Here is a 23,331-nt window from a genome sequence, read left to right as displayed (position 1 = left end):
AATCTGTGACCAGGTTAATGTCGGCTTGCTTGACACCACACATGTAGATCAGTGCCTGTGTGACTGCAGTTCTTAGATGTCAGCTCAAATGGCATATTGCTTTCTAGGATGTGTGTGCATGCCCAGATAGTGAGATTAATAGCTCAATGTTGACAACTCACATTACATACTGTATGTCAGTGGATCATGTGAACAGCAATTCAGGCATAAATGACAAATGAAAAAAGTTTGGTTAAGGGTCAAGCATTTACTTTTTTTTTTTTTACAGATTTCTACACATTGTTTACAAAATGTAAGGATATTGTGCTTCAAAATCTAAGTCTGATTTGAAAAATGTTTTATTTAGATGCTTTCAGCAATTCAACAAAAGCCAAACTTCATGAGTTCATGTCCTAGGGACCACAGTGCCTCCTGGCTTTATAAGAAACGTGTCAATGTAAAACCAAGTCAAAAGTACAAATATCAAATTCCCTAGCAAGAACCTTCTATCTTGAGTAGAAAAATATGAGAAGAGCCAACTGTTTTTCAGGGATGAGAGACAGAAATAGTATTACTAGAATTTACATCCCCATTCAAGTAATTCTATGGAGAAAGAAGACATTTTCCAATGTTGAGCGGGTGGAGAAGACAAATGGTATTCGAGTGATTGAGTGGCTTTTAATGTTGTCAGGTCTCCCCAACCAAATGGGTATGTTAAAGAGGGATACTAATTAATTGCATAAATTTAAAAAAGACATTTCTACTTTTAAAAAAAAGTTGATGTTTTGCACAATACAACTCATCCATATGAGAATGCTATATTTCCATGAAAAGGGTAATTGGATGAAAATCGCATTCATTAGATACATTTTCAATCATATTCAAAACTCTTATTTAGAAAACATCAAACAGTAAACTGGTTATGACCTATTTCAGTTGCGTGGCATTCTGTTGTACAAACATGAAATTAGAGATAGCCACTGCATTCTATCATGGTAAAATAAATAGTTAGTCAGAGTTCCATCTGTCCCCCAGTGCTATCCGAGTTCAGGGTCATGTTCAGTAGGCATGAAATTAAACAAATGGGGGGGGGAACTCTCTGAACTTGTCCAATAAGAAACTTTATTTTCGTTTACTGTTGCAAAGTGGTGTAAAGCATTTCGCTATGATGTGCCCTAATGAACACGACTTGAGGGGCAGCCAAACCGAGATATGAATTGAATGTTTACTGTTTTTTCACTGGAATAAAAAAAGCATTAAATCTCTACTATTGTTCAGTGCAGGGACCAGTAGCCATCTGTGCAAAAATATGTTGACATTTTTTAAATAACAACTGCAGTAAATGGAAGAATAATGACCCAAAAACTCCATGGCAAATCAAATGTAGGCTAGCTAGTTGTCTCTAGCTTGAATGCAAGTCTGTTTGTGCCATCAATCCAACTCCTTCTCACTCATTGTCATGCAATGTTTGGCTTGACAAGGACAGCAATAGCGTTGGCAAGAGCACAAATAGATCTGGGACCAGGCTTGACTCCCTTCTTAAAGCACTACAGTACCGACTTAGAAAGCAGCCTTGCTTTTGTGGAGACAACTTACTTTCTCAACACATTCTCAAATAGCTATGATGTCGCATCAAAACTTAACTCTTCCAACTGAAAACTTGACTTAGCCCAACTCCCACAAGCCCCCATTTTCAAACACAGGTAAAGAGTAAGTAGCCTGGGTACCAGTCTGTTTCTTCCATCATGCCACTTTGTCATGCCAAACATGGAGTGTGAGTGGAATGATGACACAAACAAATCTGGTACCCAGGCCAAAGACTAGGTAGTAACAAACGCTGTGTGGGTATGGTAGCCATGCTTAAACATATTTGTGTCTTTTTAAACCAAACACGAAAGATTAGTTTGCCATGTACACACCTTCTAGACCTCAAACACCTCCTTGACTTTGGAAACACCCATTGTAAAGCGATTTGAAAAATATACGTTAGAAAAGATACGAGGGTCTGAGCACAGAACTCAGATCTCACGCTGTTATGAGTTCATCTCACTTATTTACACCAATTCAGCTGGCAAACCACTGTACAAAATGTGCTACTCACCTTTAGGGGGCCTTATCGCAAATTTAGATAGTATATGCAACAACCAAAAAAGCACATACAAAATCAATCCTTTCACTGCAACGGACGCATTCTGAAAAATCAGCTGGTTTAATTTGGAGTCTGGCGTCATAGTCATTGCAGGGTAACGATAGTGGCTTGTTTTGTCCGTCTGTGTCTAGCTGGGCATGAGGAGAGATTGGGCTTTCTCGATGGGCAGCATGAACTGTGGGCAGCAGGGTCCGACACTGAGGGTTGCCATGCCAGTCAGACGGGAGTCCAGGAGCATCGGGACGGCTCCGTAGAGGAGGGGGGCAGGGGCCAGCCACAGTGCTGCGGGGTGACCAGGGGTTCCAGGCTCAAGTAGTGGAGCAGAGGTGTTCGATGGGCCACACTGGATGGAGCCAGGAGGGAGGCTCCCCACTGTAACTGGGCAGCCGGGGTAGTGCAGAGAGGAGGCGGACAAGGCTGGTTCAGTGTCAGGCTGGGGGTGTGGGTCAGTGTGGCTTAGGGAAGTGAGGAGAGAGCCCCATAGACACAGTATAGAGGTCTGGGAGGTGGTTGGCGAGCCGTGGTTGTGGTCGTTGTGGGTGTGGAGAGTGCCAGGCCGGCGGTTGTGACTGTCGTTGCCCAAGACGCAGCAGCGAGGGAGGTCGGATGCTGGACTTGGGGTCTCTGGGACTGGGAGCAGGCCTAGTGGTGGTGGTGGAGAGAGGCTGGAGCTCGGCAGGTGGACTTGGCTGACTGGGGCCAGGGGCTGGCTGCTCCTGGGGAGGCTGGTGGCGATAAGGCCCGCGACACTGGTCAGATACACCAGCCCCAGCATGCAGGTCACCTAGAGAGAGGTGAGGATGTGGATTTAGTGGATTTCTTTCAGTATGTTTTTCCTTTCCTCCAAAACTAACTACTTTCAAAAGTGTTGCTTCTTTCAATCAACACATAGTTTATGTGGGTTTCTGCAATGAGCAGTTTTCAGAAATTGATGTGATGGAAATGTTATACTTGTGCTTTTCTTATAACTAATTTCTGTGTTCTATTCATGTGCTGTTCTAATAACCAATTTCTGTGTTCATGTAAGTGACTGATTTAACAAATCCTCACTTATCAGTATCTACAATTTGGCAGTACGCCCAGACCTTATGAGAAAGAAAGATATTTCAGATTCAAGGTCCCAGCTTAGAGAGAAGAAGCCTCGTGAGGTATTGGTCTGTCACATGTATGACCCAATATTGATCGGTCACATAAATTAAACAAAACGTTAATGATGAATGAATTATGCTAAACCATGCAAATATAGCTTGTCTGTGTATAGCCGTATATAAGACAACTGCTAGGACTGCCATAGCAGAGCTCCTAACAGACGTTCACTATGGTGCATTGAGTTTGTTGAAACCTCTCCAGCACGCTGACAATAAACAATGATTCATTTAAGATCGACTTCGAGTGTCCCTGTGTAAGAATTTCCATGACATTGACATGTTCATTTCAGGGGTATTTGAGACTAGCGTTGTGTCCATTCGGCACAAAACAGGAGAAAACATACTACCTGAACATGTCAAATAAGAAATGCTATTGTCTATTTCAAAATGTTCTGCTACGGTGTGTCCATACTGAGGATTACCCACAACTCAGTCCTTCAGTGCACTGGGGTGACCACTGGCCCCTCCTCACCTTGGCAAAGTGCAGGTAGATGGCCGTCAGTGCTTGTCGCCACGCCGCCTGCTCCAGCAGCACACAGAGGTCAGTGTAGGTGAACCAGCCTCGCTTCATCCCCTGGCTTTCTGCAATACTGGAGTCACAACAGGCCAGAGTTAATACACACACACACACACACACACACACAGTCCACACTCAATGCAAACAGAGAAAGAGAGATGGACCTAGAACAGAGTCTGGCTACGCTCATGTTACTACGCTCATGTTACTACGCTCATGTTACTACGCTCATGTTACTACGCTCATGTGACACACACGACCAACCCTTTGTTTGAACTAGCAGCTCTGTATCAGATCTACCAGCCAAATTACCACAAGAACTTGACACTACTAATTTAGTTATTCCCTGAAAAGTCATGGGGCTTACAAAAATAGAAGTCTCTATGACATTCCGAACCCTTCATAGCTTCTTGTGTTTCTAATGGTTCTAATGCATTAGGAGTCACACACACACACACACACACACACACACACACACTGATTTTTTCTTGAGTGGATGGTTACGGGGTCGGAACATAATTACAAATATTTTGTAGACTGCAAATTGACTACAAGAAGCCCAAACAGATATATTTGACTAAAAATACAATTTCAAATCTTCCATAGATTTGTATACCGTCTCTCTCTATTATGCATAGGAATACTTTGGAACAGAGTTCCAGAATTAAAACCACTTGGAAATGATTTGCTGGTGTTTTTACATTACTTTATGTCCAACAATACATTGGAAAAATAAAAAAAATGCTGGTTTTTTTTGGACTCTGAAAAAAATCACCAATGGGGAAACCTGCACTAGCACGAAAAACGATCTACGTGAATGACAAGAATCACAAACCTGGTTTCTAGTTGATTCAGTATGCCAAAGTAGTCCTCGGGCTCAGTGAAGAGGCTCCACTCCTAAAACACAGAAGTGAGAGCAGCTGTTAGATTGCATATTATATGGCCATACAAATACAGTACAATGGGATTTAAATATTAGTGATGCACGGGTTGACACAACCTGCAGTCCCCGTGGTTATAAACGCAGGCGGGTGGGTTTAGTGCCATGAAATATTGTGTGGATGACGGGTGGGTGCTAGCAATGTTCCCTCTAAGCTGCAGTTCCCCCGGGATTGTCAAGTAGAATAAATACCAGCCTGCGCAGAGAAGCACGAGAATGAATTTAATCAACTTTCTAGAGTTTTACCCGTTAGTTAACACTATTAACGTTTCCCTTTACTGTGGGAATTGTGATCAAATCAACTCAGAATTAGCCACTTTCAATGCAACAAACCGAAACTAACCTCGCAACACTTAGTATGCAAAACGATCTATGCATGAGATTTTGTTGTAGACAGAAAGCATTGACAGGCACGACTCAGGCCATACTCTACACAAACCGGTGCTCCATGACCAATCAGAGCTTCAGTAGGTCTATATGCAAATAGACCATTGTCATAGATTGGTGCAATTTACTTTGAACTGGACAGTGTTTACAGCATGAGCGGTCGTTAGTAGATGCGCTTGTTTTGAGATCAAAGCAAGAGCTACATGTAGCGACGTGTGCACATTTGTTCATATCCTTTGGTAGCCCAGTTATTGACAATTTCTAGTCAGCAATGGGGGACTGATTGCTTCCTACAAGAGCACAAAACGTGTCGGGTAAAGAGCATTTAATTTGTCTTAAAGGGACAGTGTTGTATATTGAGACCGGCTTGAATAAGCTAAGTAGCCAATAGCAGAGGGTAGTATAATTTGTCTGATTCTCTGTAATAATGGTATGGGAATAATTACGTATTTTATTTTGCAAAGAGGTTTCTTGCGTCAAACAATATTTTCAGTCACATCCTTGTCTGAAGGACAAGTGGATAAACAAGTTAATGTCAAGCCTTGCATGTTTTTTTTCAAAGGTATCATGGAATGTACAGTACCATTCAAAAGTTTGGACACACCTACTCATTGAAAGTTTTTTTTTCTTTATTTGTACTATTTTCAACATTGTAGAATAATAGTGAAGACATCAAAACAATACATATGGAATCATGTAGAAACCAAAAAAGTGTTAAATCAAAATATATTTTATATTTGAGATCTTCAAAGTAGCCACCCTTCGCCTTGATGACAGCTTTGCACACTCTTGGCATTCTCTCAACCAGCTTCATGAGGAATGCTTTTCCAACTGTCTTGAAGGAGTTCACACATACTTTTTGCTGAGTACTTGTTGGCTGCTTCTCCTTCACTCTGTGGTCCAACTCATCCGAAACCATCTCAATTTGGTTGAGGTTGGGGGATTATGGAGGCCAGGTCATCTGATACAGCACTCCATCACTCTCCTTCTTGGTCAAATAGCCCTTATATCGCCCGGAGGTGTGTTTTGGGTCATTGTCCTGTGAATAGTCCCACTAAGCGCAAACCAGATGGGATGTTGTATCGCTGCAGAATGCTGTAGTAGCCATGCTGGTTAAGTGTGCCTTGAATTCTAAATGAATCATTGACAGTGTCACCAGCAAAGCACCCCCACACCATCACACCTCCTCCATGCATCACGGTGGGAATCACACATGCAGAGATCATCCGTTCACCTACACTGCTTCTCACAAAGACACGGATGTCGGATCAACAAAAAATCTCAAATTTGGACTCACCAGACCAAAGGACAGATTTCCACCAGTCTAATGTCCATTGCTCATGTTTCTTGGCCCAAGCAAGTCTCATCTTCTTATTGGTGTCCTTTAGTAGTGGTTTCTTTGCAGCAACTCGACCATGAAGGCCTGATTCACACAGTCTCCTCTGAACAGATGATGTTGAGATGTCTTACTTGGGAACTCTGTGAAGCATTTATTTGGGTTGCAATTTCTGAGGCTGGTAACTCTAATGAACTTATCTGTGTCTTCCTTTCCTGTGGCGGTCCTCATGAGAGCCAGTTTCATCATAGCGCTTGATGGTTTTTGCGACTGCACTTGAAGAAACTTTCAAAGTTCTTTAAATTTTTCAGATTCACGCGCCAAATAGCCTACACCCCAATCGTGAAATGCTTTTGGGAAGGGGCCGGACAGAAAAAGGTAATGGTGATCCACTGAAGCAAAAAGGACAATAAGAGAAAAGCTACGAAATGGAGAGTTGAAAATAAAGAAAAGGGGGGGGGGCAAGAAAAGTAATGTTTGGGAAAGATTTGGTGAAGTGGTAAAAGAGGATAATAGCAGTGTCGGCTATGTTATGTGTGATGATTGTGAGGCGCTATACTTTAAATAGGCATATGACACTTCAAGGGAACTGTAGCCTACTATTCTGACGGGTTAAATGGATACTGAAATCTGGACACACAAAGCCTTAATATTAACTCCTGCAGAATTGAGCATTTATTGCAGTAAAATGATACACCAAATGTAGGAAACATTTTGACTCAAACAGGAATGGAGAAATATGATTTTTTTTCTTTCATTATCTTGAGAGAAAGCGAATGCGCAGTTAGATACCGTCTGTAGAGGTGCTATCTTAATCAGCATCATAAAAGCTGATAGTATTTCAACCACATAAAATATGCATCCAAGCCCAACTGAAATATTTTCAGAAACTCGTTGGGTCGTTTACACAGCTTCCTATTTCCTTACAACCAGTCCAACTGATGCCATTTGGAAATTTACACAGAAAATATTTATTTGTTTTTGTCATTGCATTTTCTCCCGGTTCAGGAACGTCTTTGCTCCGTGAAAGAAGCAAGAGACGACAGAAAATTTGACCAATGTCAACTAGATTGAAGCATTCATTCTATCAATTTATGATATTCTGGTGAGCAAGGGTTTATTTAGTCTTCTAAGGAAACATAATGACAGAAGAGAAGCTGCATGTATCTAGTTATAGACAAGTTGACTAAAAAAGCCTACCAAAATGTCCCGAAATTATAAGCAGAAACATATCTAAATCAGGCAAAAACAAATCCTGCATCTTCTGTCAAAAAAAATTATTCTGCCGTCTCTGACTGTAGCCTACAGCGCATTTTCTATATTAGCTGGTTAGGGTCGGTCCTCAGATTTTCATTGCGGGCGGGTACGGCTGAACTAACGGTTGACCCACGCACCACTACTAAATATATGGCTCTGAGTGGGACCACGAGCTTCTGAGCCTGTGTGTGTATAGTATGTAATACTACGTATAACTTACAATAGCATCGAGGAAATTCATCTCCAGGGTGTTGACAGTCTGGACGTCCAGTTTCCCAGCAGCCCCCCACTCGTCATTGAACACCTCCTCGTCCTCCCCTTCGTCGTACAAATATTTGCTGGCAACCATCTGGAGGAAAGGCGACACGGGATTAGGAGGTTAAGATCAGTCCATGTCATAGAAAGCTAGATGTGTTTGCATCTTTCTCCTCACACATACTACACAGGAGATTCCATCTTATTACTTGTTATTTTTGACTTGACTACTGTTGTTGACTGATGTACTGCATTGTTGAAGAAGCTATCACGTCAGCATTTTGCTGCATCTTTTATACCTGCTGTAAACAGTTCACGACGAATAAAATGTGATTTGATTTGAAAACATTTCCCAGACACACACATAAGCCTACTCCTGGTCTAAAAAGCACATTGCGGGTGGCTGCGGGAAATTCTAAATTGAACAAGAATTAGGTGTAGTATATGGGTCTGGGCCCTACATGCCCAGTAATTATAGAAGCCCATTTTCATAACAAGCTGTTCTGTGCCCATCACATGCATAGCCGTGGCTTAATTCTGGCGAGACGACTAGTGTTTCACCGACATGGCTATGACCTAATTCTGTCAAGAAGACCTGTGCTTTTCAGTCACCCACATGGCCATTGCATAATTCTGGTCGGACGGCCTAATGCTTATCACATAGGCTAATTAGCCTTAGCCTAATTCTGGCGAGACAACCTGTGAGTCCCAAATGGCACCCTATTCCAATCAATCAATCCCAAAAAAATATTGTCACATACTTCGTAAACAACAGGTGCAGACTAACAGTGAAATGCAGATCTTGGGTCTGATCATAAGCAGTAAACTACAAAGGGAATATAGGGTGCCATTTGAGATGCATCCAACCTGTGGCCCACATACCATGGAGATAAGGAAGAGGTCAGAGGAGGAGATCTTTTGCAGGTATTCGGGGTTCCTGTGTCGTAGCCTTTCGATGTAGACCAGGGCCAGCATCATGGCACATGGAGAGATGCACGCCTCCCTGAAAATCAGACCAACTATATTAAGTTATGAAGACCATTACATGCCCAGAAAGGATAACAAGTGTCAACATTCACTGACAACATACCTCGCGACATGAGCAGCATATTTCTTGTGCAGTTTTCGAATTGGGCTAGGGGCAGATTTCTGAAGGAGTTCCACAGCAATATCTAGAAATCATATTCAGAACATATGAATCAATCATTCAAATTCACAACATAATAATCAACAGTCACACATGGACAGGACACAACCTAACAGACAGAATAGCTAACCTGTAACAGGACAGGAAAGGTTATCTAGAGCGCCGTCTTGGTCCAGGCCATAGTACAATCGCTTCCGCACTCTCTCAGACAGTTTCTGATGTCCAGGAAGAAACTGTGAAGGCAGATCAGAGTTTATCATTGAGCGAAGGGCCTACATGACAAAAACGAACCTGAAATAACGTTAGCTAGCTAACTTTACATAAGCAAGTCATGTCAACACGGTTGGAATAAGTTAGCTAGCTATCCCACAAACTCTTATATTCGGTTATCCCATTGTGTTTGCTGGCTACCATTTTACGAGGTAACAGTTAACGTTAGTTTCAACTTCACACATAAATCCATAACAACCACATTCACATGTAGCTAACGTTAGCAGGCTGGTTAGCTACGTTACCGCGTGAGCTAGTACAATAACGTTACTGTACAGTATGTAACGTTAAGCGTTAACCTTGCCGTGTTTTGATGTTAAATTATAAGACAGGAATACAACACGTTGCTTAACCTGGTATACATATTTAAAATGCGATTATTACCAAATATGTCTAAAACTCACATCAACCTGTTTGCTGTCATATTTAACTACCTAAACTAGCCAACTCAGCTAGCGTCACTCGCCTTGACAGGCCAACTTACCGTAAACTCCTGAAAGTCAGAAAATTGTAATGTTCGTTCACTAAACAATTCGTTGAAATCCATGCTGTCTATCCAACATTAGCCAAATAGAAGAAAGAGAAAATCTAGCTGAATAGCTATAAAACGGCGCCTGGTATTCCTCAGGCTAGCTAGCACAGCAGTAACCCCCGTCGTGATGGCTGACAAGCCGCTTAGAAACCAATCAACAGCTGATATGGAGGGAGGGAACAGTTATGCAATGTACTAAATGGCTACAAAATGTTGTCTAATAATATAAAGCTAGCAATATGGTAAATTAGTAAAAACAGAGCCCACTTCGTCATAATACATCTTTAATTATACAATTTATTAACATATACACAAAGAAAAAAGAAACAATTTATGTATTTGACATCCAGGCATGGCCTGATGCCAAACACACATTGTCACTCTTCCAAAGGCAAAGACCACACTACAAACAAACTATACCCCAAATCACATACAAAAAAGTTTGACATTGTGTCAAAGCAGTTATTATCAGAACAAAAATGTTGCATTTCTGTAATGGCACAAATGGAATGGCATCAAACACATGGAAAACAATAGTTTGATGTATTTGATACCATTCCGCTCCAGCCATTATCACAAGCCCGTTCTCCCCAATTAAGGTGCCACCAACCTCCTGTGGTGTCAATGTCACTCATTGACACATAACATTTCAACTCATGGTGCATTCGTGTAAATTATTTGACTGCACCAGTTTGCGCATATTGTACACCTACAAATGATTGACTGCTGTAGTTGTAGAGCAATGATTTGCTATCAAAACCACTCTCTCTCTTTGGTATTACTTCTGTAGTCACAAATGCATTTGGGATTCATCTATTTATTTGTTCCATGATGTGAAGTCTGCTGTGCAATATATGGATGGTAAGTATGTCCATTTTCACGTCCCCTTGATTAATGCAGACAGTTTCCAATTCAACCCCAAACTCGTAACCCAGGGGACTTCACGTAGATATAAAGTCCCCATTCTCTCTCAAATAACTAAAGTTCAGCTAAATGGCTAGACCTTCCCTTATGGCCCTTTTTAAATAAATGAAACAGAATGACAATACATACTGTAAATGGAGTGTGATTATTATCAACAGATATTGACAAACTCCACACTAACAAATTCAAATACAGACTAATTTCTTCCATTAAAATAAAGATACAGACAGTAGTTCTTTATGCAAAATGGGTAGCAGCACAGACAGGTTTGAGAATTCTGAGTTCATTCATAGATAAAGGTTTCCTTTTCCATCGATTCTGTTCTCTTTAATATACTGCCACTAGTTCTTATTGATCACCATTGGTGACAAATAAAAGTTACAGCCAGCTAATTTTGCATGTATCAGTCAACACCTAGACTGTACAGTACATGATAATGCCCAAGTCTGATTGGAGTAAAACTGATGCAGTTTCGATGCTAAATGGACCAAATACAGACTAAATATCTGTTTTACTAATAACCAAATTTTGACACCTATGAAGTATAATGTAAGTCTATTGCTTGTATAATAGCTAACAAAAATGATCCGTCTCATAAGCTAAAAAGTGGGTGGGTGTAGTAAAAAAATTAAAAAAAATATATATAAATAATTTACAATGAACTTGTTCAATAAGACTATCTCTAGATGCTGTAAATAAAACAAATACATTTCTCTACCCCTAAACATTAGTCAACAATTCAAAGTGTTGTGAGACATTGACAAACTGCCTATTCCTGAGCTTAAGGGTAGGGATTAGTCTACTTTGGATTTGCTGCCACTTCTCTGGACGGCTGCAATCAAACGACTTCAGACAGCAAGAGGACGGACTATACGGAGTCCTGGTCGTGTTCATTTGGGACTAATCTCTCGTGGACAGACGCATGTAACAGAACTGGTATCGTAGTGTATGTCAAAAGACTGTGGAATGTGACAACAGCGAGGTGCACAGATTTTTGCCACTGATCACTTGGAGAAATCATGATTTTGCAGGTGTTCGCATCTTTCGCATTTTGGAAGGGGAGGGGACATTTGGCCCCTAGACTTGCCCGTAACATGCAGAGAGGGTTGGGGTGGGGCTTAACTTCACTCTTAACCGAATGAACCTCAATGGACAGATACCTTAAAAAAGTGCAGGCAAAACAGCCGTTTGAGGTATCTAATCCTCTCCCTGCGTCCCTCGTCCGTCTCCTCACAATATCTACATATCCTTGACCTCTCACTCTATCCTCAGTGGCTCCTGTGGCCTGCAGTGACTGATGGGGGCTGTAGTTTCTCAGACTTCCTGTCTTTGGCTTCTGTGTCAGAGGCTGAGTCTGAGTCCTGGGCATGTTGCTGCTTCATCCACATGCCACAGTACAACCCTCCCTTAGCCAGCAGCTCATCATGCCTGGGAGGGAGAAAGTGGAGAATATGTAGTTACAATGGGGACACACAATCACCATTAAAGTCATCATCATGTACTATGCCACGATGTTCCCACATGGGCACTGTATGGTTTTGAGAACAAGACTATAGTGTGACTATAGCATCATAAACATTGGTCTGTCCAATTCTTTAGATGTTTGTTTCTTGAAGAGCATAAAACAATATTTTGATTGGAATAGACTTGTGGAGTGTGCACCAATAGAACAATCACTCTTTCAACCATTCCCTCACCGTCCTCGCTCTGCTATCTGACCGTCACTTAGAACAAGAATCTGATCGGCACCGATGATGGTCGACAACCTGAAGACAGACGATTCACAATCAGACTAAAGACAGATCCAAACCATATAAACTCAGCATTAGAGGGGAGAAATGTGTGTGTCCTAATCACAGGAGGTTGTTGGCACCTTAATTGAGGAGGACAGGCTCGTGGTAATGGCTGGAGTGGAATGTATCCAATACACCATGATGCCATTACATTCGCTCCATTCCAGCCATTATTATGAGCCATCCTCCCCTCAGCAGCCTCCACTGATCCTAATGTATGGGTTCCCTCTATACATGCATTTATGTCCACCTGAGACCCATCCCTTACCTGTGAGCCACGACGATGGTGGTCCGGTTGGAGCACACTTTTGTGAGCGACGCCTGAATGTTGCGCTCCGTCTGTGTGTCTAGAGCAGATGTGGCCTGTGCAGAGGGAAAACTTTACGAGATAAGTAACATGAATAACATATTCAAGTTCAGTGAACTTGTAATAATCCACTGTAACACAATATGACAGGGGGATCAGTGGTGTCGGGGCACCACGGGAAACCCCACCTCTTTAAGGAATACCTGGGATAGGATATAGTAATCCTTCTAACCCCCCCCAAAAAAAGATATAGATGTACTATTGTAAAGTGGTTGTTCCACTGGATATCATAAGATGAATGCACCAATTTGTAACTCGCTCTGGATAAGAGCGTCTGCTAAATGACGTAAATGTAAATGGGGCAAAATTTGCCCTCATCAAATACGTTAAGAATGCATCCTTGCTTCCTCTCGTCCTTGAAGAAATATCTGATCGGACATGGCTGGACTGGTGAAAGCTAAGTGATAGAGCCGTTGATTTCACCTATCATTTTGTGTAAGCTCAGCGATAACTTCAAGTAGAGGAGGGAGGAAGTGTGTGTTTTTAAAGTATTTGAACGCTCCGGGGTGAAGTTTCCCCTAGGGAAAGATCTAGGACCAGCTTCCCCTCCCCAATCCTAAACTTAGCCAAAAAATAATACAAAAATGCAACTGACCCAAGATCATTGTCTCGGGGCACCTATTTGAACACGGTCATTGACCGTGGCCCTTCCTGAAAGTTTACCTCATCCAGCAGGATAATCCGAGGGGCCTTGAGGATGGTCCGGGCGATAGCCACCCTCTGCTTCTCCCCCCCGCTCAGCTTCAGACCCCTCTCGCCCACCTGGGTGTCGTATCCTGGGAGGGGGACAGACAGAGAAAACACAGACACAAATGTCACTCACTTCATACAGTAACAATGCACCTGGGAGCTACTGTGTGACCTCCGCAAAATCTCCCCACTTGTTTCAGGAAATGTAGATGTGCATGTCAAAATGCTTCAGCAAATGTGGTTGGTAAATACAAAACACCTATGGAACCCTTAAAACAACAACATTGACACCCATAAGCCAACTTCAGGTTAAGTACAGCCAGAACTATAATGGCAGCATATAGCGCTGGTTTCCCAGACACAGATTAAACCTCGTCCTGGACTTAATGTAGAATCTCTATTGACATTTTTTGGGCGGTCCAAGACAAGGCTTATATAACCCTTACCCAGTAAATTGACTGAGAACACACTCTCATTTACAGCAACGATCTCGGGAATAGTTACAAGGGAGAGAAGGGTGCAAGAATGGGCCAATTGGAAGCTGGGGCTGATTAAATTGCCATGATGAAATGAGGGCCAAATTGGGAATTTATCCAGGACACCGGGGTTAACACCAAAACTCTTACTAGGGCTGGGCGATATATCAAATTAATTCAAATGTATGTTTTAGCACAATGTTCCAAAATACCTGTATCATAAGAATCAAGGTTTTAATTGTATTTTTTTATGAGTGTTCTGTCTTTTTGGTCACGTCTCTTTTACTCCTTCTGTGTTGTGTGCACCATTCCACAGACAGCAAGTCCCTCCCCCTTCCACTCACAACAACAAAATACAAAAGATAAACTTGCTATTTGCGTTTCAAGTTTGGTCCAACAGAAGCGGTCATATGGACACAGAAAAACGTAGACATTTTATTGTAATACACGAGAACTTAACCTTTTTAACGACACCCTTTTTATGTCTCAACTCCCAAAATGTAGAACAGAGCAGACCCTACTAAAACGAGAGTATGGAAAATGAATGCTCAGTTTGTACCGCTAGCAGCATTTTAGCCACAGACTTATGTGCTAGAGGTCTATTCGGTGTTTTAGAAATGTGCAATGAGAATAAAAAAATATTCATTTATATAATGAATTGGCAACTCGTTCTCATTCTAAGAAATAAGCATCTTCTCATCAAGTTAGGCCACTTGATTTCAATATCTAAACAAAGTGAACAGGCTGTGTTTTTCAAGCAGTTGGTGGCAGGAGGGTATATTCATAACAGTTCAACTGTTCTACGTTGTTAGAAAGCAAATTGATACAAGTTGGCTAGACTTTAAATATAGTTTATCTGGCTACTCACTAGCACATAGGCTTGTGCTTGAGAGATTGTTTATGAGATCTGTGCTAATTTCCCATAATGCCTGCTTCAAGAAGTTGGTCATCATTAGTGGATGTGCACTTTGCATGGTTCTGGTTACAAAAGGGCATTTTTATAGACAAACTTGAAAGCCAGATCAGTGATTATTGCAACAACAAAAAAAGGAGGTTCAACTAATTTGATTAAATAAATATAATTATTAGTGGGTCTTATGGTTGTGGAAGGCTTATATTTAGCCTAGGTATAATTCATTACATTATTCCTGACTGTTTGAAATGCAGTGTATTGAGCTTTAATTGTGCAACAACGCCTATTTAGAAAAAAAAACGTTAAAAAATAAAACGAGATACACTACATGGTCAATGGTATGTGGACAACTGCTCATTGAAGATCTCATTCCAAAATCATGGGCATTCATTTGGAGTTGGTCCCCCCCTTTGCTGCTGTAACAGCCTCTACTCTCCTTGGAAGGCTTTCCACTAGATGTTGGAACATTACTGCGGGGACCTGCTTCCATTCAGCCACAAGAGCATTAGTGAGGTCGACACTGATGTTGGGCGATGAAGCCCGGCTCGCAGTTGGCTTTCCAATTCATCCCAAAGGTGTTTGATGGGGTTGGGTCAAGGCTCTGTGCAGGCCAGTCAAGTTCTTCCACACTGATCTCGACAACGCATTTCTGTATGGAGCTCAGTTTGTGCAAGGGGGCATTGCCATGCTGAAACAGGAAAGGACCTTCCCCAAACTGTTGTCACAAAGTTGGAAGAACAGAATCGTCTACAATGTCATTGTAATGTTAAGATTTCCCGTCACTGGAACTTAGGGGCCTAACCCGAACCATGAAAAACAGCCCCAGACTGTTATTCCTCCTCCACCAATTGTCCATCGGACTGCCAGATGGTAAAGCGTGATTCATCATTTCAGAGAACGTGTTTCCACTGCTCTAGAGGCCATCGGCGGTGGGCTTTACACTACTCCAGCTGACGCTTGGCATTGCGCATGGTGATCTTAGGCTTTGTGTGCAGCTGTTCAGCCATGGATCCCATTCATGAAGCTCTCGACGAACAGTTATTGTACTGACATTGCTTCCAGAGGCTGTTTGGAACTCCATTGTGAGTGATGCAACCGAGGACAGACCATTTTTACGCACTACGCACTTTCATCATTTGGCGGTCCAGTTCTGTGAGCTTGTGTGGTCTAACCACTTCGCGGCTGAGCCATTGTTGCTCCTAGACGTTTCCACTTCACAATAACAGCACTTACAGTTTACCGGTGCAGCTCTAGCAGGGCAGAAATGTGACCAACTGACTTGTTGGAAAGGTGGTATCCAGTGGTAGAAAGTACTTAAGTAAAAATACTTTAAAGTACTACTTAAGTCGTTTTTTGGAGTATCTGTACTTTACTATTTCTATTTTTGAGAACTTTTACTTCACGACACATTCCTAAAGAAAATATTGTACTTTTTACTCCATACATTTTCCCTGACAACCAAAAGTACTCATTACATTTTGAATGCTTAGCAGGACAGGAAAATTGTCAAATTCACACACTTATCAAGAGAACACGTGGTCATCCCTACTGCCTCTGGCCTGGCGGACTCACTAAACATAAATGCATCTTTTGTAAATAAGGTCTGAGTGTTGGAGTGTGCCCCTGGCTATCCATACAGAAAATGGTGCCGTCTGCTTTGCTTAATATAAGGAATTTGAAATGATTTATACTTGTACTTTTGATACTTAAGTATATTTTAGCAATTACATTTACTTTTGATACTTAAGTATATTTAAAACCAAATACTTTTCGAATTTTACTCAAGTAGTATTTTACTGGCTGACTTTCACTTTTACTTGAGTAACTTTCTATTAATAACCTCTTAGTGACCCCTTCGAGATAGGATCCCGTTAACGGGATCGTTTGACAAAATAGCATGGCGCGAAATTCAAAACAACAAAAATCTAATATTTTCAATTTCTCAAACATATGACTATTTTACACCATTTTAAAGATACACTTCTCCTTAATGTAACCACATTGTCCGATTTCAAAAAGGCTTTACAGCGAAAGCAAAACATTAGATTATGTTAGTAGAGTACATAGACAAAAATAACCACACAGCCATTTTCCAAGCAAGGAGATATGTCACAAAAACCCAAAACACAGCTAAATGAAGCACTAACCTTTGACGATCTTCATCAGATGACACTCCTAGGACATCATGTTACACAATACATGTATGTTTTGTTCGATAAAGTTCATATTTATATCCAAAAACAGCATTTTACATTGGCGCGTGATGTTCAGATAATGTATTCCCACCAAAGACGTCCGGTGAATGACCACATCAATTTACAAAAATACTCATCATAAACGTTGACAAAATACATAACAATTATTTTAAGAATTACAGATACAGTACTCCTTGATGCAACCGCTGTGATTTTAAAATAGCTTTTCGGCGAAAGCACATTTTTCAATATTCTGAGTACATAGCTTGCCATCAAAGCAAGCTATACAGACACCCACCAAGTTCTGGGATCACCTAAACTCAGAATTAGTATTATAAATATTCTCTTACCTTTGCTGATCTTCGTCAAAATGCACTCCCAGGACTGCTACTTCCACAAGAAATGTTGTTTTTGTTTGAAATAATCCATATTTATGTCCAAATACCTCCGTTTTGTTCGTGCGTTCAGGTCACTATCTAAAGGCATAATGCGCGAGCGTAATTTGAGACACAAAAAGTCAAAATATTCCATTACTGTTCTTAGAAGCATGTCAAACGTTGTTTACAATCAATCTTTATGGTATTTTTAACGTAAAAATGCGATAATATTCCAACCGGACAATAGCGTATTCATTCCAGAAGAAAAATAAGGAAAGGCGTGCTCGCGGGATCGTGCATCACCAATCCCTTTGTCCATAGGCAGTCCACTCATTGACTGAGCTCCTATTCTCTGCCCGGTTACAGGACAACGATGAAAAAACTTTCTGAAGGCTTTTGACAGCCAATGGAAGCCTTAGGAAGTGCAACGTGACCCCACAGACACTGTAGTTTCGATAGGGATTAGAAAGAAGAACTACAATTCTCAGATATCCCACTTCCCTTGGTTGAATTCTTCTCAAGTTTTTGCCTGCCATATGAGTTCTGTTACACTCACAGACACCATCCAAACATTTTTAGAAACTTCAGAGTGTTTTCTATCCAAATCTACTAATAATATGCATATTCTAGTTTCTGGGCCAGAGTAGTAACCAGTTTAATTTGGGTACGTTTTTCATCCGGCCGTGAAAATACTGCCCCCTATCAGTTAGGTATCTATACTTTTACTCAAGTATGAAAATTGGGTACTTTTTCCACCACTGGTGGCATCCTATGACGATGCCACATTGAAAGTCACTGAGCTCTTCAGTATGGACCATTCTGCTGCCAATGTTTGTCTATGGAGATTGCATGGCGGTGTGCTTGATTTTATACCTGTCAGCAACGAGTGTGGCTGAAATACCTGAATCCACTCATTTGAAGGGATGTCTACATACTTTTGGCCATGTAGTGTATTTATTGTGAATCACCCATAAGTTTGAAAAAAAAGTAGATATGATTTTTTGGCAATATCACTCAGCCTTAACTCTTACGATAAGTGCCATGGGATCTTTAGTGACCAGAGAGAGTCAGGACATCCGTTTAACGACCCATCCGAAAGACGGTACCCTACACAGGGCAATGTTCCCAATCTCTGCCATGGGGCATTGGGATCTTTTTTTAGACCGGAGGAAAGAGTGCCTCCTACTGGCCCTCCAACACCATTGGATCTCCCATCTGGCCCTGCTTAGCTTCCGAAGCAAGCTAGCAGTGGGATGCAGGGTGGTATGCTGCTGGCTTAAATTGGTGTTCAAGAAACCGTCAAAAGAGACCGTGGTATTTCCGTACCTTCTGGGAACGTCTGGATCTTCTTGTGGATGTCTGCGGCGATGGCCGCCGCCTCCACTTCGTGGTCGCTGGCAGAGATGCGTCCGTAGCGGATGTTATCGCGGATGTTATCGTTGAAGAGGACTGTGTCCTGGGGCACCACGCCGATGTGGGCACGCAGAGACCCCTGCTTCACCTGCACCCAGAAATGAAGAGTCTCAGATGACACTTAAGCAGTAAAAGGGTGAAACGGGGAGGCACTACCTGGACATGTAAAACCACCAAAGCGCATTGAAAACAAAATGTTATATGTGATCACAAGACAGATTGCCTGGGAACTATTTTCTTGCAACTGGGCAAATTACTCACCTTAGAGATGTCCTGGCCATCGATGCGGATGCATCCCCCTTGAACGTCATAGAAACGAAAGAGCAGGCGAAGGAGGGTGCTCTTACCGCACCCTGACTGGCCAACCTAGGGGCGTCCACACACAAACAGACAGTTGAGAAGCGAGAACAATCGACAGATCAAAACCATCACAACTGTTGAGAAAAAGAGAGAAATTAACCACTCTTCAAGACCGAAGTCTAGTATTACTTGCTTTAAGAGCCACTGAACACGCTGATTGGCATGAAAACGAGATTTCAGTCTCGAAAGTGTGTTTCCTGACCGATTCCGCGTTTGGTTAATGATGTTTGTCCCCCATGAGACACTGCAGATGCAGAAGCCTATTTCGCGTCCTCAAAATCCCAAGAATGAATCTAAGATAATGCAACAAATCTGTAATTAATTTAGCTGTTTTTTGCTGATGTTTTAGTGGAGCAATTTTACATCTAAGGTGTTTGGTGCAGTATTGCGTAAGTAAAAAAAAAATATGTGTGAGGTGTTGTCTTATGTAAACAAAGTCAGAGCTGCTGGGCAGGTCTGTCTCACTGTCTATGCTATTGGATAGAGAGCAATCACCACAGCTGTTCACCCCATGTTAGTGGGCAAATGAACGTCGCACACTTTGTAGTCAATTTTGACAATAGAATAACTATTTCTGACTCATATCGATGCCACATAGGCCATTTTCAAAGGGATTTGTTGTTTTTTAAAGGCCGCTCTTTAACCTCTGGATTATGCTTGGAATCCAATCTTACCAATGCAACAGTATGGCCTGGCTGCACAGTGAATGATACGTCCTTAAGAATCTCCTTCCTTAAAAAAACACAGAAGCACAAAAAATATATGTAATCAAAGGAGAACACTGGAACAACCACAACTATGATTATTCATCAAACTGTTTCTGAATCATTAACTGTGTATGGCTAGTGGTTAATTTGGAAATTGGGAGGTGCCGGAACAAAAAGTGAGCCGAGAGGGAGGGTGACCTGGGGGGGCTCTTAGGGACCGGAACACATGGAAAAAAAAGAAAATCACCTTTATAATTAAGAATTGCATGCATATAGCGGCGCTTGAAGAAGTTGCACACATGGGGATTATTATTTTTTAAGTTTAGGGTCTGGGATTTTTTGTTGCCTTTCATAAACACATTTCTTGCAATTCTACATAATTTTAGATGACTGGGGACTTTAGCAGAATCTTATTTAATACGTTACAAATGATTGAAATGATATTCTACTTTGACACTGACAAAGAGAATCTGAGATCAATAAAAACGACCTTGTATTGAATCCATCAATAGCCTAGACCAGGGATCATCAACTAGATTCAGCCGCGGGCCGATTTTTTCTTAAGCGGATGGTCGGGGGGCCAGAACATAATTACAAATCATTTGTAGACTGCAAATTGACCGCAAGAAGCCCAAACGGACATAATGTTTGACTAAAACAAAATCATTTCAAACCTTGATTGCGTTTGTATACGATCACATCTCTATTATGCGTGGGAATACTTTGGAACAAATGTCTTAAATTAAAATCACTTGGAGTGGATTACTCTGAGTTTTTTATCTTTTATGTCCAACAATAAAAATTCACTCAAAAATGTGTATTTTTTGCTCATAAAACATGGGGGGCCAAATAAAACCTTATTCAGCCCACAGGCCACCAGTTGGCGTAGGTGTGTGGAGTGACACAAATTGTAAAATATGAGGAAATTATAGTCCTAAATTTCTTTATGTTTGTGGCTAGATTCAAATACTTTCTGTGGCACACATCAGAGTCACATACTTTCTATAGAAGAAACTTCATGTCAGGCTAGGCAACCAAAATGAATAATTCATGTATGTGTGTTATATTAAACAGAGGAGGGAGTAAAATGTAGGCAAGCAATAAACATTTCAGAACAACTACTAGTTGATTAAGGGAGAGATGATGAATTTTGGCAAAGAGATATATTTATAGACTAATAAACTTGAAACAAATAGCCAAACCGAAAACTGCAGACATTACTAGTGCCTCCCCCGCAATCAAACCGACCAAAGAATTTAATGAAACGCAGCCTAACATGATCAGAAATCTCAACTAGCAAGCAAGTCACAGCAATGAAGAATTGAATGCAGGGGGGAGCTTTTCGGCACAACACCAGAACGAAACTGCACAAAATTGAGAGGTGCTGGATCATTAGTCCAAAGAACACCTAAAAATACATCTAAGTGATCTAAGCGAGGACTTACCCGTCAATGTAGCTAAAGTACACATTCTCAAACTCCACTTTTCCCAGTTTATAGAGAAGGTTCCCTGCATTCACCACGTCCTTCACCTGAAGGGAAATCAAAGTAAATCTATTTGACCAAAAAACTATTTCCCATAACGCAGTGCAAAGAAATCCTGACAGACACCAAAATGCTGGTCATTGAGTCTCGCGTAATTGGTCAGCTGCTCAATTAAGTTCTGGGTCCACACATGTTAAGAGAAGAAATTAATTGCTAGAACAAGGAGTGGAACCGGAACAAGGAGCTCCACTCTCTCTGTTCGCAAGTTACGGGCAGAAAGTCTATCCCACTTCTGAAATTCGAAAGATGCTAAGACCTGCGAAATCGTCATTTGTCCAAATAACCAGTGTCGAAAAACCAAACACTGGAACTACTACTGCTCGTTATCCTACGCATCCCAATCTCTCGGTTAACACGCATAATCTTCCCATGAGAGATTGGTCATCATCAACATTAGTCATCGACAACAAATTTCAAAATTACCTCCTCTTCCTCGGAGAAGAGCTTAAACATGCTCTCCATGTCGATGAAGGACTTCTGGATAATTCTGTGGAGGATGAAGACCAATGTATTATACAGAGCCCGTTTTTCATTATGGGTACTGTATGGCTACTGTAATACATGATGCCTTTCATAGATCTGTCTCAATATTCTAGCTTCATTTGCTTGTGTCTTTCCTGATCTAGTAACACATGACAGGTGAAGCAATATGCTTTTAGCTATAAGTGATAGACATAAAGGAGACTAGGGAAGGATGTAAGGAAGTAGAATTGAAACTCAGCCCATAACACCTCTCACCTGTAGTAGGTTCCAAACCAGTTGAGAGGGGTGTAGAGCTGGATGATGTAGGTGCCAAAGAGGATAAAGTCTCCAAGCTGGGGATAGAGGGCACTAACCTGGTTAAATGTATCATAACACTTCACACACCACATTTTCTATTAAGAAAAACATGTAACATCACTCAGTGTTATAGGATTTTTTTTTTTGCAAAACCTTTTTCAAACATGCATTTTTCAAGCATGAAAACATAGCAAGGCTGCTTGGCCTTGTAGTGATGCAATACGTCTATGTTTTGCATTTGTATTGATTTTGTTTGTCTGCAAGGCAAGCAGCAAGAATAATTTCCTTATTAGAGTACAATGAAGTTTTAGAATCTAGTAGAAAATCTATTAAAATATGAATAAAATGTTGAGCGAGTGTCGGAATTTAAATTTTCTTTCGGCCTTTCTCGTTTGAGAGGACAGCCTATCGCCGTGCATAGGTTTTTTTTCAGAAATCCATTGGGAACTAAAAAGTTGAGAGAACGTCAAAAGTTGTGGACCGGTGAGAAACGACGCTAAATGTTGACATTATAAGCGACGGTTATAAATTTGACATCAGTGCGTTCGGAATTCATTCAGGCTCGATAAAATATGAAAAGTTTTCGCGTACGACCAAAAATGATTTTTGGTTTTGCTCTCTCCGAAGAGGAAACCTTCATTGAGGGGGATCCCGAAAATGTCGATACAAAACATGTGGGCTCATATGAAAGAGGTGAAATAAATGACATTTGGGGTCAAAGGTTAAAAATTCATGCAATTCAGGTCAGGCTCTTGAGCTTTTCGCACTACTGAGCCAAACCAAGCTGCAGTGGCCTGGTTATGCCTCCAGACATTCACCGTAGTTGCTGGAACCATGCTGAAAAGCACAATGTGAAAAGAGCCAGCAGTTTGTTT

General features: G+C 41.3%; 2 protein-coding genes across 3 annotated transcripts in view; both read right to left on the bottom strand.

The window, feature by feature from the left end:
* Positions 1-320: 320 nt before the first annotated feature.
* On the bottom strand, positions 321-10,077 carry LOC106574321 (protein CNPPD1). The gene is made up of 8 exons (XM_014150159.2): positions 9,870-10,077; positions 9,246-9,348; positions 9,059-9,140; positions 8,851-8,971; positions 7,934-8,062; positions 4,629-4,690; positions 3,749-3,866; positions 321-2,912 (listed from the first exon to the last, which is right to left on the bottom strand). Exons 1-8 carry the CDS (start codon positions 9,930-9,932, stop codon positions 2,256-2,258), a joined length of 1,335 nt encoding a protein of 444 aa, XP_014005634.1. The 5' UTR covers positions 9,933-10,077; the 3' UTR covers positions 321-2,255.
* A 107-nt stretch (positions 10,078-10,184) lies between these two features.
* The window catches only part of LOC106574323 (ATP-binding cassette sub-family B member 6), a 41,960-nt gene continuing 28,813 nt past the window's right edge, over positions 10,185-23,331 (bottom strand). For both annotated transcript variants that reach the window (XM_014150165.2, XM_045697560.1), the window contains exons 11-20: positions 22,415-22,491; positions 22,100-22,163; positions 21,578-21,663; positions 20,100-20,157; positions 19,327-19,431; positions 18,979-19,153; positions 13,665-13,777; positions 12,903-12,997; positions 12,539-12,607; positions 10,185-12,269 (exon numbers count right to left, since the gene is read on the bottom strand). In XM_014150165.2, coding sequence (XP_014005640.2) covers positions 12,110-12,269; positions 12,539-12,607; positions 12,903-12,997; positions 13,665-13,777; positions 18,979-19,153; positions 19,327-19,431; positions 20,100-20,157; positions 21,578-21,663; positions 22,100-22,163; positions 22,415-22,491 — 1,002 coding nt within the window. In that variant the 3' untranslated portion in view covers positions 10,185-12,109. The remainder of the gene's footprint in view (positions 12,270-12,538; positions 12,608-12,902; positions 12,998-13,664; positions 13,778-18,978; positions 19,154-19,326; positions 19,432-20,099; positions 20,158-21,577; positions 21,664-22,099; positions 22,164-22,414; positions 22,492-23,331) is intronic.

Source organism: Salmo salar, chromosome ssa16 (assembly GCF_905237065.1).
Source record: "Salmo salar chromosome ssa16, Ssal_v3.1, whole genome shotgun sequence".
NCBI classification, from domain to species: Eukaryota; Metazoa; Chordata; class Actinopteri; order Salmoniformes; family Salmonidae; genus Salmo; species Salmo salar.
Note: the sequence above shows the minus strand (reverse complement) of the source record. Positions and strands in the feature narration are given on the sequence as shown.

What these genes read in the sequence shown, in the direction of transcription:
- LOC106574321 (XM_014150159.2), bottom strand. Translation starts at nt 9,932, where the DNA reads ATGGATTTCAACGAATTGTTTAGTGAACGAACATTACAATTTTCTGAC. An exon ending in CTGACTTTCAGGAGTTTACG is followed by an intron (nt 9,349 to 9,869) that starts GTAAGTTGGCCT and finishes CTGCCTTCACAG; the next exon opens with TTTCTTCCTGGACATCAGAA. An exon ending in TGAATTTCCTCGATGCTATT is followed by an intron (nt 4,691 to 7,933) that starts GTAAGTTATACG and finishes TCTGTGTTTTAG; the next exon opens with GAGTGGAGCCTCTTCACTGA.